The following is a 19955-nucleotide window of genomic DNA, read 5'->3' as shown; positions in this document are numbered from 1 at the left end:
TGCACAGCTCCAGGCACTCAGCTCCCACAGTCGCATCTGCAAACCCAAGTTTGAGTAGAAATGTGCGATTCAAGGGAGGAATTCAATAGAAATGCTGACTTATCTCCCAGTTTTTAGGCAACTATGTGGGGTTGTATTTAATATCTAAAATGCCTTTGTCCACTAGATTTGTAACAGCTGGGGCACAGAGCCTTGCTTCAGCAATAACACCAGTGTTTCTCACCTAGTAAACTAGTCACTATAGCTTTTGCCCAGGAAAGGGGCAATCTAGAGACCCTTTGGCCTGGTTTTGACTCCATCTCTCCCAGCTCCATTCCGTAGACCATCATAATGGCTTCCTCCTGCCCTGGAATGGAAGAGACATTTCTCCATCATCTTCACAGAGATGATTACCAAAGAAGCCCTATTTCATTAAAGTGACAAAGCTGTCTTCTTGAACTAGTACCAATGCTCATAGAGCATAGAGTTAAGAGTCTGCATACTACCTTCTAATGTAATTTTTATCCAGCATTGACATCAGGTTAGTAGTCAAATGGAGGGTCATCTTGTTAATTGTTACCACCGATGTTTGCTCCATTAAGTCTTGTGCACATAGCGCCACTTGACCGCAGTACCTGGGGGTGGTGCCTTCCCAGTTCCTGAGCGTGATTCGATCCCCTGGAGAACAGAATCCTACCATCCCCATCAGGATTTTATACCTTATGTATACATTTGAAAATGCAAGACAATGTAAGCATCGAATTCAGCATAAGCTTGACAACTGCTTCGTGGTGCTGTTTTGCCTTCTAATCAGCTATCATGAATGTAATTTTTAACCAGAAAGACTTCAGGCTGGCTAGAATACGAACCATGTTCCCCTTCCCTTTAATAATCAGGAGGCAGAGGCTGTCAGCTTGTTCCTTTTTTAGAAATGCAGGTCAGCACAGCATATGGTGCTAAGGAAGCTCTCGTGCTGCAGATTCAGGAAGGCTCACGTATGACAACCAACTTATTCATGTTTGGGTTGTGTAGGAGGCACAACTTCCCAGTCACAGCTCCCAGCTGTAAAGCGCACATAGCCTTAGCACCGCGCAATGCTGTAGCAATGTAATCTGGTGTGATGCCTTTCCTGCCTCAAAGCACATTGTTTAAAGCCTCCTGGTCTATTCATATTGTCTCCTTTGTGCGTGACAGGACCCGAGTGCCATGCCAAGACCAACTTCCCAGGACCTAGCAGGTTTCTGGGACTTATTGCAGCTCTCAATTGAAGACGTCAGCATGAAGTTTGATGAACTGCACCAGTTGAAACTCAATGAATGGAAAATAATAGAATCACCTGAAAGGAAGGTAAGCAGACCATGGACAACGCAATTTAATCCCCATTTGTAGTCCTACAGTCTCCTTGTGTTAAATACAACAGTGAAACATGATATGTTTCTGACCCTAGAAAGTATCTAATTGGCATGGCCCAATTTATACATCTTCATCAGATGTGCGGGTTTTTTTCGTTTTAACAATGTTTAGCTGAATTGTATAACAAATAAAATGGATTTTGCTAAGTCCGTCCACTCCATAACACTTTTGTTCAAATTATTTGGATTCACATTCTAAAGGCTAGAACTGAAATAAATTCTGATTAATTCAGACTGAGGACAATAGCCCGAGAATTCAATCAAGGTAAACTCAGCACTCTGCTACATTTGGGGCAGCTCAAACCTGAGCACTACAGTGTTTAATCCTGCCTGCATGACACAACTAATACTAGATCAGGAGAGATAAAAGAATGTGTCAAAACGTAGCACAGGTCAAACTAAAGCTTGGCCCACAAGTTTGGGGGACAAAGAGTACTTCTGGTGAACTGCCTGCACCTCCGCCCTGCAACTCCACCACCTGGGAGACACCCCAGCCATGATGCTTACAAACCAAAGGTGGCAAATTGCCCACGAAAGCAATGTAATTCTACAACTGCCTTTCCCCTTTCTAGACCTCCATCCCTCACCTTGATTATCCCACTGTCCTTGCTGATTATTGTATCAGTCAGATGAAGAAGCATTTGGTTTGAGTCAGTACTGTTGGCCTCAGGTGAATACTTGTTTGGTTTGGGAGGAATTAGGAGGCATTTTGACAACTCTTTCATTTCTTCATGCTCCTCTTGGATTTTAATTTTCAGCCAACTGGTTGGTGGATGGTGAGTTTGCGACTCTTGCTTACTAGTGACAACTGGAAGTAAGATATTATTATAGTGACAGCAACAGTGATGTTCCTAAGAGGGAAATAACTAAAAGTGAAAAGAAAAAAAATAAGATGGGAGAACAGGAATGGAGCCCTTATGTTCCCAGCTGAAAACAGGAAATAGAGAAAATAAAGACTGGAAGAGCTGGCTGTCATGGGGAATAGCATCTTAGGCTGCTGCACTGTTCCTATTGAGTTCAGTTGGTAGTAGACTAAGAATTTGTTTTAAAAAAAAGGCCAGATAATGAAGAGTCTGTAAACCATAGGCGCATCAGTTCAATTTTTGTATTATTTGAATCCTGCTGTGCATCAAATTAACTGTGTTCTCCATAAGGAACAGCCCATACTCTGGACTATTACTATTACTTTAAGAAGTGATATAGCAGAAAGATCGATCATAATAACCATACTATACATACGAAGTTGTGGAGTCTCTGTCTTTGGGGCTATTCAGTCCAGTATTAAATGTGATGTTGAAAAACCTGCTTTAACTTCAAAATTGCATCTAATTTCACGTGGGCTTTGAATGAGGGTTGTACAAGATCACCTCCAGAGATCTCTTCCAACTTAAACTGTTGTATGATTCTGTGACACTACATTATGTTTTTAAGGCCCTTATATGATATTTCACAGTCTCTAAATGGAGTAAAATATCCATTTCGTACTTCAGAACAATTCTTGATTTAAAACCCGCAGAGAAATTTACAGCTACTTTGTTACCAAAATCTACTGACTCTCACTTTATAATTTGGTAATTCTTCAATATAATTTTCTTCAAAATGGTTCAGGCTTGCAAGCAGAACAATTAGCCCTATGTTCTCTCTCTGGCTGGTGCTTGCATGTTTCCATTTAGCAATTCATGGAGGAGACTAAACTAATAGACATGTATACACAGCTGCTATCTCATATCCAGCTGAGGCTAAACTCAGTATGATTAATTTAATTAAAAATCCTGCCCTGCTAATGTTAGACAGTCTTTTCACTTGATCAGACCACACGGATGTGCTGAATTCTTACTGGAGAGCCAGTGTGTGTTTCTGTTTGTAATAATGTGTCAGCTAAAATGAAACAAATTCATATGAAAGTGAGGTACGCAGATTGCATGTGCAGGATACCTGCAAGGACAGTAGAAGGAAGCGTAGTCCCTTTTCAGGCACAGGACTGCAGTATTTGTAATGGTTGCTGAAACAACAGGGTTTTGTCAGTGTCCCTAGTGTGGATAGCTATTCCTGTAATCCATTAGTCGGCTGATTGGAGAGCACAAACTGAGCATGCTTGATGTATGTAACCAGTATTTTGTATTTCATGTCTTCGATTTGCATGCTGTGCTGACGGTACCTTCTGCACACAGTTCACCCTCAGTTTTAATACCCTATTGCAGGAAGAAAGAAAGGTTCCTCCTCCTGTACCAAAGAAGCCCCCAAAAGGAAAATTCCCTATCACAAGAGAAAAATCTCTGGACCTACCCGACAGACAGCGACAAGAAGCTAGAAGACGGCTAATGGCTGCTAAGAGAGCAGCCTCTTTCCGGCAGAATTCAGCCACAGAGCGTGCAGACAGCATCGAGATCTATATCCCAGAGGCTCAAACCCGGCTTTAAAGACAGAATGCTGCAGAGTTCCTTTTTTAAACAAAAATGCTTGTACAGTTTGTCACTTACCTGGTAATTTTTGTCTCATTCTCTCCACTAAATATGCCCTTGCTGTTGTGTTCTTTGTGCCATAAGCACAGTGGAATGCTTTTGATTTCCTCAGAATTTGCTGAGCTCACCGCAAGAACGACTTCTTTTTGTATTTATTGTCTGATTTACAATCAGCTACGATGGATAGGGCTTGTCGAGACCTGACTTATCCAATATATTCTCAGAGGACAACAAGAAACACCTCTTGAGATGGAACCCAGCTTACTTTTTTGTTATTTATATTTTTATAAAATGTGTGATAATTAGGGATAAGAATAACAAACTATAAATGGGTGCATCTCACCATTCACTAGAGGCATTAGCTAATCCAAGTAGAAGGTGCTACAAATGTAAAGAGCAGGAAAGAAAGAACCCATTTATCTCTCTGACCTCCAGTTTCTTTTCCTAGAACCCAGCTAACATATTTACCCATGTGCTCTGCCACTCTTCTCATCTTTGTTACTGCAAAATAACATTAGGCCTCTCATGTCATGTCAAGTTTCTGGAGATGAACAGGGATATCCAGCCACTAAAACTCCAAAGTTCATCAGAAACCAAGAAGCAGACAAGTCTGGTGGTGGTGGGAATGCCCACTGAGAAATGTTTGCTGTTAGCAGTATAATGACACGCTAAAACCTAAGCAAAATTATAATGCAAGAGGACTTGAGTGATGGGTGAAAGGAAAACGGAAGCCTTAAAAAGTTAGATCTTCTGTAGCAAGATGTGTAAAGAAAAAGTTATACTCACTCCTCTGGAACACTCATTGCATTTTTAACAGTTCTTTTACGTGTTAACATTTATTTTATAAACCTTCTTTCTTTCATTTCAAGAGCTGTGCTACATGTAATATTTCAAACTCTCAAAATGTTCTATCAATTGAGTTTCCAGGGTATCCTTGAGGAAAAAAAAAAAAACTTGCTTGTTTAAAATGCCAGTTGTGATGTTGTAAACAGTTTAAGAAATATGAATGTGAGTGGTAAGTATATCCAAGTTTAAATGGTTATGTTAAGGTAAAGGTGAACTGTGGTTTACAGTTGTATTTTTTTTTAGAACTATTTTTCTATGCAGTATCATTTATGGCAAGAATAAGCTTCTTGCTTGCTTCAGACATAAAAAAAACATGACTCAAGAGATAAGTGATTTCCAGCCATGGAATATAAGGAAAATAATATATTTTCAAGCCTCACATTGTCAGAAGAGAGAAGTGGTAACTACCACAATCAAGAGGCTTTACTTTAAAACAAATTAAAACAGAATTATTCCACTTCATCTATCTTCCAGAGCCAACCAAGCAACCCAGCACTTAGAAGTCTTCAGGTGAAGACGCAATAAGATGAGTAACCCGCAGCCCCCGATTCCAAGGTTTGAATCCTACTGAACACTACTTTAGGTCAAAACAGTCTGAACTTGGTGAGACAGACAGCCCCAACTACTGCGTCCCCTCTTTACCTGCTTTAACAAATGCAATGTAGTTAGCCATAGGCAGAACAGCTATTTAATTCTACTCGAGCACTTTGGTCCTTCACCTGATGAGCACTTTAAATCCAAATCCCATGCGCCCTGCAGCTTGACGGATGGTTGAAAACATGAAGTATTGTAGGTTATGCAGATCTGACATTGCTTCAAATCTGTTTTCTTTGGGTTTTTTTTGTTTTTCTTTTTCCTTCTCTTTTTCCTACAGTACGTAGTATTAAGCATGAGTTCTGTCTTTGGAGCACAGCTGATAAAGCATGTTTAGCTTCAAGATATGACTCTTTAGAGATGAAGTTTTGAGAAGTTTCTGTGAGGAGAAAACCCTGTAAATTGAGCCTGATATCTGGTATATACTTTACCAAATAGCCTTAAACTATATTTGGAAGCAAAAACCAAGACGAATGTATATCCTTCAAAAATGCAAAAAGGAAAAAAAAAAAAAAAATCCCTGAAATATTCTTCTATAGATGAAAACATTATATTTCTCATCCCTAGTGTTTTCATGGCATTTTCTATTAAGGAAAGAGCTGAATCCTAGGTAGTGTACCAGATTGATGCTACTTCCTACATTTGTTGTACTGTTTTAAATACAACTGTACCTGCAGACATTGGCATCTTTAGTCTTGAAAACTGGTATCTTATTTAAAGTGGAGCTGCTAATTAGAAATATCCACACAAAACTAAAGCCTGAATCTTTCCTAGATTTAAGAAATTTAAAATATACACACACGCCCCTACAGATATATATATATGGCAGCTGATACATTTTATCTAATGCTCCTGTACACTTCAAGGAGCAATCACACTTGACTTACTTGCTTGAAAACCCCCACCTGCAGCAACAGGTCATGCAGTTAAGACAAGTTGTATTTGATCCTGCCAGTAACCAGGCTTTATAAAGACAAATTGTAAAAACAACAGATTACAGATAAGTGTAGATCCCAGCTGACCTAGTAATGCTGACTTGGAGCAGTCCGTATAAGTCTTTCATTTTAGAACCTTATTTTGATAGTTTTTTGATATGTTAAAATTTTATTGGATGTTCTCAGGCAAAAATATGATGCCAATTCTGTATTTTACATTTCATTTCCCATGCCATTATGAGAAAATGTTCAATATAAGCTTTGCATATCTATGATTTCTGTTTGTTCCACCTTTGTTCCAAAAAAAAAAAAAAAAAAAGAATGAATCAGAAGTAGGCTAGATGCCTACTGAAAAATCTGATAATATGTTATCTGTGCATGTTACATTTCAAAGTGCAATATATTAAATTCTTGTACAGGTAACATTCTATCATTAAAGGCAAACAAGCCATTTCTATTTACATATTGTACATCTGTTTAGTTTAGAAAAATCACATTATGCTTATCATACTTGTGTTGCAAATAAATCAAAGTCAAATTGCTTCAGTCCCTGACATGAGAAACACAGTACGTGGTATCTATCTTAATAAACATATAAACAGATCAACTTTAATCTGAACTCACATCATAAAAATAAAATTCAGTTACAAAACCAACGTAGGAGGAACATAAATAAACATAAAGATAGAAAGTGGAATGCTTTCTACTTAGAGACTTCATGGTGTAGACCCACACAGAACAGTTATGGATATGGAAAAATAGTCTAGTGTTTAATTGAATACTGATTGGACCAATATTTATTTTAACAGATGAAAATTATAGAAAATCTCTGTTCATTTCTTCATTGCCTGTAAAACACAAGTATAATAAACAGAATTCTGAAAATTTAAATAAAGAAAAAGACCTGACTGGTAAAATTTTTGATATTTGCCATATTTATTTTTGCTTTGTATATTTTTTTAGATTTGAAATTCTTTGTAAACTGGTGAACTACATTATGAAGTGTTTTATTATTTCTTGTTGACCTGATCAGAATGGCCTTTGGCAGCGTGTGAAGACTAATAATGTTGTACAGTTAATACCAAAAAATGACATTTTAATTCATGCTTAAACCTTGTCACTATGTTAGATTTGAGATCCATTAGGAAGGAATTAAAGCGTGCATAGGAAGGTGTGTGGATTTCATATATATGTATATATATAAAAAAATACATTTCATATAATGGAAATTATTTGTTTTAAAATAAGCCCATGTCCTGCTGTATCAGTAAATTAGTACTCTAGTTTCCTCTTCAGGACTGCATCTACTATAAAGTGAGGGGATGTTCGGTCATTGAGTGGTTTTGCATGGAAAAGAAGTAACTGCCACGTGACGACGTGCCATACGTGACCCGCAGTCTCCTCGTGCCCTGCTGGAGCCATGCCCTTGAGAGGCTCCTGGCCCCATGGCACCCTTGGGCAGCACCACCGCTCCACGCCAGGTTCTCCCCACGCAGGTCCACCCCGGCCCCCTGCGCCCGGAGCGGCGTGCCTCTAGATCAGCCCGCCTCAGCCCCTGGCGTTCAAAGCCTCGAGCCTGCCCTGCCTGGTCAGTGGGTTTGATGTCCTCCTCGGCATTTCAGCATTGGTGCCAGTGGCCGGGGGGGACACTGGAGGTTGACCCATCAAGTGCTGGTTTGTGCATGTTGATTTGAGATCTGAAGTTGGTCTGGCAGCCCCAGGTGCCAAGCTGTGTGTGCTGAAAAGCTGCGAAATCCTGTGCACAGGAGCCTCGGTATTAGCTTAAATGAAACGTGAAGCAGCGTTACTCCTGTTACTGTTCCCAGAGCAGCTTAAGATGTAGTGATACCACCCGCAAACTTCATCTGAGGTGAGGAATATCAGCAAACCCCTTAATGTCTAGAGGTGCTTCCTGGTGTATGACAGGTTGACACATATTTATATAGTGCCTTTCATCCAGAAGGATCTCCAAGCACTTTATTAGCCAACACACAACTCCAGGCTGGGCTGCAGCTGGGGCATGGCCTGGTGAGCTCTCCCACCTGTCCCCACGCTGCCGTGGCATTTCCTTCCACACCACCCTCCCAGCGCCCAGGAGGGCCCTCACAGTCCGAGCCTGTGCCAAAGGAGAAGCGAAGACTCGCCGAATCAAGAGGAAGCCCTGAGCAAAGCAGAGGCGAGGGCAATGCTCATGCCATCGCTCCAGGGTGTAGGCACGGAATGAAGAGCATCAAATTAAGTTTCCAGAACAACCTCTGCTTTTGCTGTTCCCGACGCCAGCAGTAAAGCAGCCTTCACCTGTGGCGTAACTGCCGAACACCCTCTTCTCTCCCAGGGTCTGCCCTCTGGCCAAGCTAACGCGAGGGATAACGTGGGGCACGGGACTCAGGCGTAAGGACTACGCTTTGGTTCGGGCAGCTGCTCTTTGCTGAGACTCAGCTCCAACCCTAAGGGTTCTTCATATGGCAGAGCAATGGGGATGCCCCTCTCCATTAGCAGGAGAGGCAGACTAGAGGCAGCCATTTCATACTGCAGATAACACAGAGAGGATCTATACATACATGCATACATATATATATATATAACAATTTTTCAGTGTCATGGTCCCAGACAGTTGGACCCAGGAACCACAGTCAACACACACGTTCCTGTAGGCCGTGCCACTTTCTGGCAGCTCAGCCTCAGCACTGGCGGCCGTGGCAGGTTCACTGCCCAGTGCAGCTCCACGGCCCACCTGCACCTACTCACCGTGTTCACCTCCAGGGACCATCTTTTGGCAACAACTGTTTTATGGCATACCCATATGCATACACAGACTCCTGGCAGGAATTAAGCCCTCTGTATACACAGAAATTGCTTAATTTATCTCTGAAATGCAGCTACCTCTATGGTATAATGCTGCAGCTGTTTAACTACATAATAGGCTGTTCAGGACAGCAAGTATAAAACTGAAATTGAAATGGAAACTTGCCCAAAAGAGAATTTGGCCAGCATATTTAGGCTGATTCAGCTCCTCTTAGCAAAATAAAATTCTAATAGCTGCAAGAGGCCGTGGCACTCGTTATATCTAAAAACCATATTCCAGATCCCTTCTCATTAAATGCGTATTGCATTTCATAAGTGATGATCACAGAAGAAGACTGCATGTTCACGGTCCCACCTTTCCACACATGGGTGTTTCTACCATAACCCTTCATTGCTGAAACAGAACTGGGCTTTTGAAGTCAGATCGTAGATAATGTCAGTAAGTATGTCTGCATGGCTTGCTCTTTAACTGAGCAAACACAGAACAGGTTTCATCAGCTGACAGTTTAATTCTCTATCTTATTACAGCCAAATTGTTATTTTTTTCTAAATCGGTTTTGTTGCACAGGATTTTTTTACTTCTCTAATACAAAACCACTAATATTTTCACTAGGCTTAAACGAGGGGGAGGTTTATTTGAAGGTACGGTCATTATTCACCAACACAGCCCGTTAGTGAGGATTTTTCTTCTCCTTCCCTTACTCTTCTTTCATTCAACACAGCATTTCCCATTCCTAAAGCTGAACTGTCATACAAATTTCTTATTTGTGAGATGAATTATTGCAGGGCTTTGAGCTAAGTTCTGATCTCGGTTGTATTAAAAGCAATGCTAAGAAACTGAAATCAGAAAGAAATGTCAGATTCGAATCAGTATGATTCAGATCAGTATCTGACTCAGCAAGTCCTGCTGAGGTAGGAAGGACTCACCGTTCAAACTAGCAAGTGTGTCATTTGTAGGAAATAGTTCTTCCTTTCAGGTAGGTCACAATCAAGCAGAGGGCTTGGTAGTAGGATCACATCTCTGACAATAGTCCTCACAGAGAACTACTAGCTTTGTTTATAAGTACCTGTGGAATCCACATGCTCATATCCATGCTTTGATTTACCCTTTGGAGGTTTAATAGTATGGCCATTTCATTTTAAAAGGGCTCAGCATGTATGTATTCTTTAGTCCACTTTATATATTAATTTCCTGAATTAAGAAAATTTCCCTTTTGACTTATACTGCTCTAGAACTGTTCTTTCCTGAAGAAAAGCCACTATGTGCAGGATTTTCTGTACAGAGACAAAACTCATACTTTCATTTACCATGTGACATGCCAAAATAATCAAGTGTGGCCTAAGGACTAAATTAAATGCCTCCTATAGAATTTCAAGGAATATTAGAACCAGGAAACTAGCTGTTTAGTTATCATTAAAAGTATATATAAATATATATAAATATATATATACATAAGAAATCATATCAACAATGAGGATGAACTGAGTGCCAAATATTCACCATCTGTATAAAGCTACACTTCACTAGAATTAAACTATTTTATGTAATTCTCTTTCTCATGATTTTATGGTTCTTTTGATAAATTCTATTTAGTAGCATGCAGGATACCTAAATTGAATGTATAGTATGTTGTTTCATTGCTACAATAATTTCTCGCTTCTCAGTAATATCTTCTTTACCAGAATGTTATTTGTTACTTTGAAGACATATTTGAGAATTGTTTTATTATTGAGTTACTCTTTTTTCATGGTTCTTTACTCACCTCCAGCTGATTGTAAGAAAATGTGCTTCACTATTTTGCCCCATGGCTCTTTTATGAAGCTGCCTCTTTCAATTTGTTTATGTATTGTTTATGTTCATCTCCTGTAAATAATTCTGCAATTAAATTTTTTGAGAAAAATAGAGTACACTCTTTATTATATTTTAAATTTTGCATTAGTTAAAATATGCCATTTCCAATCAGACAATTTGTAGACCACACTAAATTATTACTTTAGACGTGTAGCCTTTTGAGTGTCAGGAAATTCATTTTCAATAAAATATTTTTGATAGGATTTTATCTGAATTCAAAGGAAGACGTGTTTATAATTTGAAGGAATTTGGCAAATAATAGAATCAGCTATTTCAATGCTATTGGTGTGTTTTGATTAATAGTCATTAATACTATCAGTATAGAATATCACACATTGATTTTTAATCAGACCATTGTGTTTCATTGACAGAAATAATAATAGACTCTTTTGTGTGTAAAACACCCAATATTTGATTATTTGTAAGCACTCTTTATTGGGCAGAAGTAACTGAATTAATTTGTTTTGGAAAGGTAAATCCTGGAGCATCTCTGTGTGTCTTTTTTTCTGTTTGCAACAGGATAGCCAAAAAGAACTTTTAGCCCACTTTATGTTTTTCAGCTCCTTCCAGTGCAGACAAGTCTCCTTCAGGGAATGGTTTTAACACCTCAGCAGAAAGTTTGATCAATACTTTGCATTGGTCACACTTCTTGATAGATAGGCGTGAAACTAAGATGTGTGGAGTCTCTGAGTCTAAATAAAGGAGGTACCAGAGATACTATGAATTTATTTGGCATATAAAAGTATTTTGTTGCTTGAATCATTGGATTTTTGTTGCTCATTTATTGTATATACAATCATTGACACTTAGGAGCCCTAGCTGTGGACCAAGACAACACTGTACATTTACAAAATGAAAAGATTTCCCTTAACACAAAGAGTTTACAAGCTAACCATTAGGTGAGAAACAACAGATAGGCAGATACAGGAGAGAAACTGAGGGAAACAGTGAGATGCTATTAATTAAAATGAAGAGCGGTGGTTGCAGCATCCCAACAGCCCATCAGTTGTCAATTGTTTCATAGCCATCAGAAAGAGAGAGGATAATGAAGTGGGTTGGAAGATATCCTCAGGGATCACTTCCCAAGAAGGGAGGGAGTCCAAGGAAGATATTTGTTTGAAAATTTAACACAGAGATGATGAACTTTGGCATCATGAGTCAACTGGAGGTGGAAGCTGACATCTTGTAATTAATGAACAGTGCTAGGTACACTGTGGACAAGTGGTATAGGAAGAAGCTGTGAAAGGTCTTGGCAGTGAGACCAATAAAATTAAAGATTCAGTACTCTGCTGGCTCCTTATTTGTACAAAGGAATATTCATCTGTAATACCTGTTGTGGAAAGTTCAAAATTTTCCTACTGTATGTCAGCAGCTCTAATGAAAATGAAATTTAGAGAGAGAGGTCATTAGAGCAACTTAGCACTTCTTTTTGTCTTTCTCCTAACAGTAGATGTTATGACCTAGAGCATCACTCATAGCAGTCCTGTACTAATATTTGACAACTAAGAAAGGCCTTGATCACTTCTAGCTGCAGTTCCAATAACCATTTAGCTTGTCTTAGCCTTCATGAGTTCCCTAAAACACAGTGATCCTTCCTGCAATCTGGAAAGGAACTCGGGACTACCAAGAAAGCTGTTTCTTGTGCAATAGTATTACAGGTGGTTGCATGTCAGCCATAGTGTTATAGACATACCCATATAAACGAGGACAGTCATTGCTGATGAACTAGTAAGGTCAGTAAAGCTGGAGCATAGATGTAGCATATTTTATTCCAATTGCTGAACCAAATAATCAGGTGCAGAATACATGTTCTGGAATGTCCTGGTTTCATTGGGATTTGGTTTCAGTTTGTGGCCAGCCATGGTGACCAAGGCCCTTAGCAGCTAAATCCAGGGCAGCTGACCCAGGCTGGCCCACAGGTGTTTTCCATAGCATTGACATCAAGTTAGCTGTAAAAGAGAGGGCGTGCTAGGAAAAGGGGTGTGGGTGTGTATGTGTACACACACACTCTTTTTGCTCTGTTCTTCTTTTCTTCCTCATTTCCAATGATTGTGATTCCTAGAGCAACTTGGCTGTGCTCTGTAGATAAGTATAGTTTTGTCTCTTTTGTGTTGTCATTTATCTTGATTTCTTTATTTCATTAAATCTGTTTAACTTCAACCTATAAGTCTCCCTCCTTTTCCCAATTCCCTTCTTCATTTGGGGAAGGGACATTGGGTGATAGAAAAACTGTTTATCATTTAGCCCTGGGTGCAGGCTAAACAAGGACATGGAATTAGCGTATTTATTCCAGCTGAACTGCATTGACACTGGTGGTGGGTTTGTGGAAGGCTGTTACTGTTCTAGCCGTAGCAGCACGGCTGAATTGTGAAAATTTTGAAATGTAGACAAGTGCCTTACGTAACCTATAGCAGCCCTAACACAATCCCTGGACAGATTCTGCTGTGAATTTTTAAACAATCAATTTATAAGTAGCTAGAGGATAATACAGTGGCAAAAACTAGGCAACACTGATTTGCCAACATGCTATCATGTCAACCAATTTAATTTTCTTCTTTGATAGGATGAGTGGCCTAGGTGAAAACAGTAGGCTGTGATAGATCTTCACTTCATTAAGGCTTTTGATACAGTTCCAGTGTAACATTTTTATATAAAACTAGGAAAATATTGTCTAAATAAAATTGTTGTTAGCTAAAATCTGATGCAGCTGAAAATATTATTTTTTTATATATATATCCTTGAGCCATTATGAAATCAGAAGAACTTTTGAAGTGGGAGAGAAAGGGAGAATCTTACAAAAATCAGACCTGTTCTCAGTGCTAGTCAGTAATTTCACTGATAACTTTGGTTTACTAAAAAATATAACATTCCTTGATCATAAGATACAGACCTGGGAGCGGTTATAGCTTCTACAGAGGATATGATCAAAATTCACAGTGATCCCAAAAAACTGGACACACTTTCTAAATCCAATATGATGAAATTGAAGTGAAGAAAAAATGCAAACCACTGTACTGAAAAGATGTGATCGAGCTCAGATGTGACAGAATATCCATTTGAGAAAAAGGAGAGCAAAGAAGACGTGGGCTATGGTGGATCACGAGCTAAATGAGAGTCAGCCTGGTGCTAAATAAACACAAGCTAAATCACATGCTCTTAAGGAAAGGGGAAATCTAACAGTGAATGTATTAGCATGTCATTAAATTAGTGTGGCTTAACAAATTATTGTGCTGTGTAATCATCCATGTACACACAATCTTAAATTGTGGCACACGCACATTGTTGGACTTGACATTGCAAGCCAAGCTAAAACAAAATACCCATAGAAAGAAGAAGTCTTCAGATCCGTAACAATCAAACTCGGTGTCCAAGGCATGTCTCGTCCTCCTCCACCCAGGCTGCTCAGCAGCAATCTCCACGGCCACTGCATTTTGCTGTATGTCAGGTGTCTAAGGACTTCTAACAGGCTGAGCCCCTTTTAGGGCTTGCGTGGAGATTGTGCATGTCTCTGTCTTAGGCTCAAACTACAGCAGCACTGAGGCAGAGGGCAGGAGGCTTTTTGTGTACTTGGCTGCCTGCGTTTATGAACCAGACTGTCATGTTTGGGCAATGGTGGGATACAGACTCACTGAATCTTTCCGTATTCAGCTTAGCCACTTCCACCCAAGTCGTCTCTGAGATGGCAAAAATTACCCTCTGAATCTCAGGCAAATGCTCAAACACAAAATGTTAACAAGTGAGATGATAGGCAGAAGCGGTTCTGAATATCTAAAAGTGACCCTGAATGACTGGGTCCTCAGTCATGCCAGTGAGAAAGTGGCAAGCCAGATTCTAGGGATGGAGGGACATCTGTATGCTACAGAGAGGTTCATGCTTCACTTTGTTCAGTACTGGTAAGGTTTTGGTTAGGGTATCACATCCTGTTTTGGAGGAACTGAGAAGCACGTGGAGAAAATTCAGAAGAAAGTAACAAGGATTATAAGAGATTTGGAAAGCATGACCTCAGCGAACAGAGCTCAGAAAATGGCTCAAGAAAAGACTGATTTGTTTCAAGACAAAGAGGTTGTTACGAACTGTTAATGCAATTGTTTCCCCACTCCCTGGAAGGAGCTTACTATCATAATTCGCATAAATGTCTGGGGGTTTTTTTGTTTGTTTGGATAAGGATAGTGAATCCCAGAAAAACTATTTAGCTCAAGGACTCAGTAATACAAGGTAGCAAGCATACCCTATACAACCTTGCAGATGTGATCCACATATCACAATGCCCTCAAGAGCTGCGGGAACCACCACCCAACGTCCGGGCTGCACGCACGCTGCAAAAGGGATGTGCCCAGATCACCAGTCCCCTCCTCTCACTTGACACAAGATCCTATTTATAAGCATCTGGCTATTTGAAGGTGTAAAAGAGGTATTCACCTGCCAAACCTGCAAGTGCTGCTCAGAGAACTGTCCCCCAGCTCTTCCCAGAAGGAGAAGGTGACCAGGCGGGTGGATGCGAGAGGCCAGCCTGGCCCATGGCCACAGCTGGTCCCCCAGCATCGCCCCGCTCGCATGTACCTTGGGTGGCTTCAGTACGCAGGGAGGTCAGTGCTCAGGGTCATGGCTGGACCTCTGCTTCTTCTCCTGTGTAGTAAGAGTCTGTCAGATCGCAAAGGAATGAAGCTGGGCCGTTCTTGAATAAAAGGCCTTAATACTACATAGAGGAATTGTAGAAAATTGGTGACAGTGGCTGAGTCAGCAATGCTCTTTCCTCAGTACGAGGTTCGTACCCCTTTTTATTATTAGCAGACAATGGGCTGCTTGAGATGTTGCAATTAAGGGAAAAATCAAAAGAAAGGTTCTGCTCCACGTGAGGAGCAACATCACCTCAGCCTTTACCGCTGAACGGAAGCTCAGTTCCTGACCAGGCGTAGAAGTAATTAACACGCTCATCCAAAATCTCCTAGAAAGTCCTTGTGGCTGTTGTGTGGTTATTGTATTCTTCATGACCCACACGAACTCTCCCACATAGGGGTGAGCTATTTAGACAATACATAAAAACCCAGAGGGGCTTGCTCTTCAGAAGGGCTGTGCGCCATCGTTGCCATACTTGGTTCGCCTCCCTGCAACTGAACCTCCTCATATGCGCTGCAGAGCCTGGCACGGAAATATTTGGGCTTAGGTCAATGAAATGGAAAATAATGACAAATCAATTTAAATGCAGATCCTTGAGGAGTATATGATAATAGACTGCTTCAAACAAATTTAAAAAAGAAATTAGCTTTGGTAAAAATCAAGGATTCTAAGTATTAAGAAGTGACATAAAACCAATCATAATAGAGGTGATAAATCAGTTTTGCCAGATAGGAAATAAATCATGAGTGAACAGTAAGGGAAGCAGATGAATGTTATGCTTTGGGGGCTGAATATGTCAAAGCAAATTTTGTAAAATATTTATAAATTTATGAAGCATTGACAACTTCTTAGAAAAAAGCCGGTGTTTAGAATTTTATGAATGTTTATGTTTATATATTTGTATGAGTTTATGTGGCTTTGTATGTGTGTATGTGTATATATACACATATACATACGTATATGTGTATATATACAATATGTATGTATATATTTATCCATACAGAAATAAAAGAGGATCGACTGTAAGTCTTATATACATTTACTTTTTTTAAATGGCAAAAATTTATATTTGGTTTGGTTTGTGTGTGTCTTGTCCATGTCTGTTTGCTGGTCTAAGTGACGGAAAGAGGAAGCTGAAAAGAAGGATGAGGAGAATAGGGCTGAGGAAAGGGAAAGCCTATAGACCAAAACAAACATAAATGCTATATTCTTTATTCTTTGCTTATTAGGAATATATGATTATTTTAGGTGATTTGAAACAGGATTTTACCATAATTCTGCTTCAGGGTGAAAAAGCATTTTTGGGTTTATTCACGCTACATATCTGTTTCTACAGCCAGATCCCAAATCGAATACACACACGCGTATTGTGCCAGAAAACAAACAGTCTGTGCATGAGACAAGCTAATTCGTGTGTTTTGTCACCTTCCAGCCTGAATGAGGACAGGCAGTTGTATCACTGTGAGACAAACTGCTATATAACAAATTCATGATCTTTTATTCCTCCACTCAGATTCACTCCATTCTCCCAAGATAATCTTTCCAAAATACATTTTATCAATTGACTTATTTAATGTGACATGGAATAAACAAAATTGACAAGAGCATCCTCATTTGTAATAATTAGTAAGAAGCTGTAATACTCCACCAGATTTTACATTCTGAATGTAGTAACCAAAGAAGAAAAAGGCCTAATGCCTGGAGATAAATCTCTATCCCTTCAGTCAGAAGGGTCATTCAAGGCCGTGAGTGTGCCAGCTGTGACAGCACATCTGGAAGGGAGGCTCCCTGCGTGTGGCATTTCCCAGCTTGCTTGTCTCCAAATATCAAAGTAAAATAAGTGTAACCAAATGCTGTTGTAAGTTAGGGCGTACAAAGTTCTCCCTTGAATTGTTTTGGAGGAGAACAAGGTGATACAACGAAAGGATGGGGTTTGTGCAGAGGAGGACTGGAGGAGCAGGCAGCAGCACTTCATGGCCACTTGAAAGACTTGCTGTAGGAAGCCTCTGGGGTGTGTTTACCATCTGTGATGTGTTTCACTTCGATGGCATTTACCTTGTGAGACCTAACAGTTTGTGACCCTTCCTTGGCTTCTTTCTGGGACCAAACTTTTATCTTCTGGAAAGCAGATGGAATAGCTGGCCCATGAGCTGCTTAGTATTTGTCTTTATTGTCACAAACCTGATAGCATTCTATGATGTCGTGACTGAATGGGTAGATGCAAGGAGACCAGTGAATGTAGTCTGCCTTGACCTTAGCAAGGCGTTTGACACAGTTTCCCATGACATCCTCATGAGCAAACTCAGGAAGTGTGAGGTAGAAGAACAGATAGTGAGATGGATTAAGAACTGGCTACACAATAGAGCCCAAAGAGTGGTAATCAATGGTGCCAAGTCCAGCTGGAGACCTGTAACTAGTGGAGTCACCCAGGGATCACTGCTGGGTCCAGTCCTGTTCAACATCTTCATCAACGACCTTGATGAAGGGACAGAGTGTCTTCTCAGCAAGTTTGCTGATGATACGAAGCTGGGAGGTTTGGCTGATACACCTGAAGGCTGCGCAACCATTCAGCATGATTTGGACAGACTGGAGAGCTGGGCAAAGAGGAGCCTAATGAGGTTCAACAAGTGCAGAGTCCTGCACCTGGGAAGGAGTAATAAAATGCACCAGTACAGGTTAGGAGGCGATCTGCTAGAGAGCAGCTCTGTGGAGAAGGACCTTGGAGTCCTGGTGAACAACAAGTTATCCATGGGACAGCAATGTGCCCTTGTGGCCAAGAAGGCCAATGGTATCCTGGGGTGCATTAAGAAGAGTGTGTCCAGCAGATCGAGGGAGGTCCTCCTCCCCCTCTACTCTACCCTGGTGAGACCTCACCTGGAGTATTGCATTCAGTTCTGGGCTCCCCAGTTCAAGAGGGACAGAGATCTACTGGAGAGAGTCCAACAGAGGGCTATGAGGATGATTAAGGGACAGGAACACCTGCCTTATGAGGAAAGGTTGAGAGACCTGGGGCTTTTCAGTCTGGAGAAGAGAAGACTGAGAGGGGATCTGATTAATGTGTATAAATATATGAGGGCTGGGTGTCAAGAGGAAAGGTACAACTTCTTTTCACTTGTGCCCTGTGATAGGACAAGGGGCAATGGATGCAAGCTAGAGCACAGGAAGTTCAACCTCAACATGAGGAAGAACTTCTTTACCGTAAAGGTTACAGAGCACTGGAACAAGCTCCCCAGAGACGTTGTGGAGTCTCCTTCTCTGGAGACTTTCAAGACCCATCTGGATGCATTCCTGTGTAACCTGCCCTAGACTGGTCCTGCTCTGGCAGGGGGGGTTGGACTCGATGATCTCCAGAGGTCCCTTCCAACCCCTAACATTCTATGATTCTATGATCTGTAAATATCTTCTGTGATGATCTGTCTTGTGTCAGACGCTATATTGGGACCATTGACTTTTTTGAAGAACGATTAACGGCTTCCAGTGAAGCTGCTCTTGTATCTTCACCTGGCAATAAAGGTTAGGTGGGTTTAGGGACAAGATGAGCAATAACTCTGAGTCAATTCATGAAAGGGTGTAGTTTGCAAGGCAAAATATATGGGGGAAATCATTCCTGAGGAAGTGGGTGGGATATGTCAGAGATGGAGAGGAAGGAACAATAGCTCGTTTTCAGTCACAAGCTTATTTCCAGTAGCTAAAAATGAAAGACGATTACAATCAAAATAGGATCTAGCTTGCTGTAATTCTCCTTGCATTAATTTACACTTCCCCAAGGAGACCTGGATTTCAGAAAGCTTAAGAGGGGCTGACAGCCCTTTCACCCCCCGTCACACCACTGTGCTCTCTCTACTAATCTGCCCCCCATTCTGAAGCTCTCTAAAGGTGTAACTGTTATTTCCTTTTGCTCTAATGAGACAGAGACTACTGGGGCCCTGGGAGTTGTCTCTCTGTGCATCTCTGGTTAAAAGCAAACCTCCTTTGACCCTTCTTGCTTCATGTTACTTTATTCTGGAAGGAACCTCACTGTTTCTTACATTTAGCTAGATGAACCACTATAACCAGTATAATAAACCAGTATAAATGTGGTTCTCCCACCCTTCTTAGTCAAGAAGGAAACATGAAAACTGACAGATTGAATGATGCCTTTGAATACTGTGTGGAGGGACAGTCTGGGGAGGCACTGAATTCTTCAGTGCTTTTTGCCTATGTCAGACGGGAGGGAAGGATTCAGCAGTCCCATTTTCCTGGTCTGGAAAGCATGAGGAATGACAGGAATACATCACATCTCCTTCCCAGCCTGCCCTCCCGGGTGCCTTTCCAAAGGCAGGCAGCGTTCGGTGGGAATGCTGCACCCTCCCCTTGCGCCCTGCCGTGCAGCTGGGCTGCAGGGCTGCTTGGCACAGGGCAGCGTGCAGCTGCGGTGTCGAACAGGCTCAGCCAGCGCTCCCGAACACGGCTC

General features: G+C 40.9%; 1 protein-coding gene across 1 annotated transcript in view; it reads left to right on the top strand.

Moving 5' to 3' along the window:
* DLGAP2 (DLG associated protein 2) overlaps window positions 1–3811 on the top strand; it is a 427755-nt gene extending 423944 nt beyond the window's left edge. Inside the window, exons 12-13 of the mRNA XM_068396649.1 lie at window positions 1174–1326; window positions 3593–3811. Of these exons, the coding sequence (XP_068252750.1) occupies window positions 1174–1326; window positions 3593–3811 (372 nt within the window). The remainder of the gene's footprint in view (window positions 1–1173; window positions 1327–3592) is intronic.
* Window positions 3812–19955: the final 16144 nt, after the last annotated feature.

Source organism: Nyctibius grandis, chromosome 1, assembly GCF_013368605.1.
Source record: "Nyctibius grandis isolate bNycGra1 chromosome 1, bNycGra1.pri, whole genome shotgun sequence".
Lineage (NCBI taxonomy): Eukaryota > Metazoa > Chordata > Aves > Nyctibiiformes > Nyctibiidae > Nyctibius > Nyctibius grandis.
The sequence above is the reverse complement of the archived record's forward strand: the minus strand, read 5'-3'. Positions and strand labels throughout refer to the sequence as shown.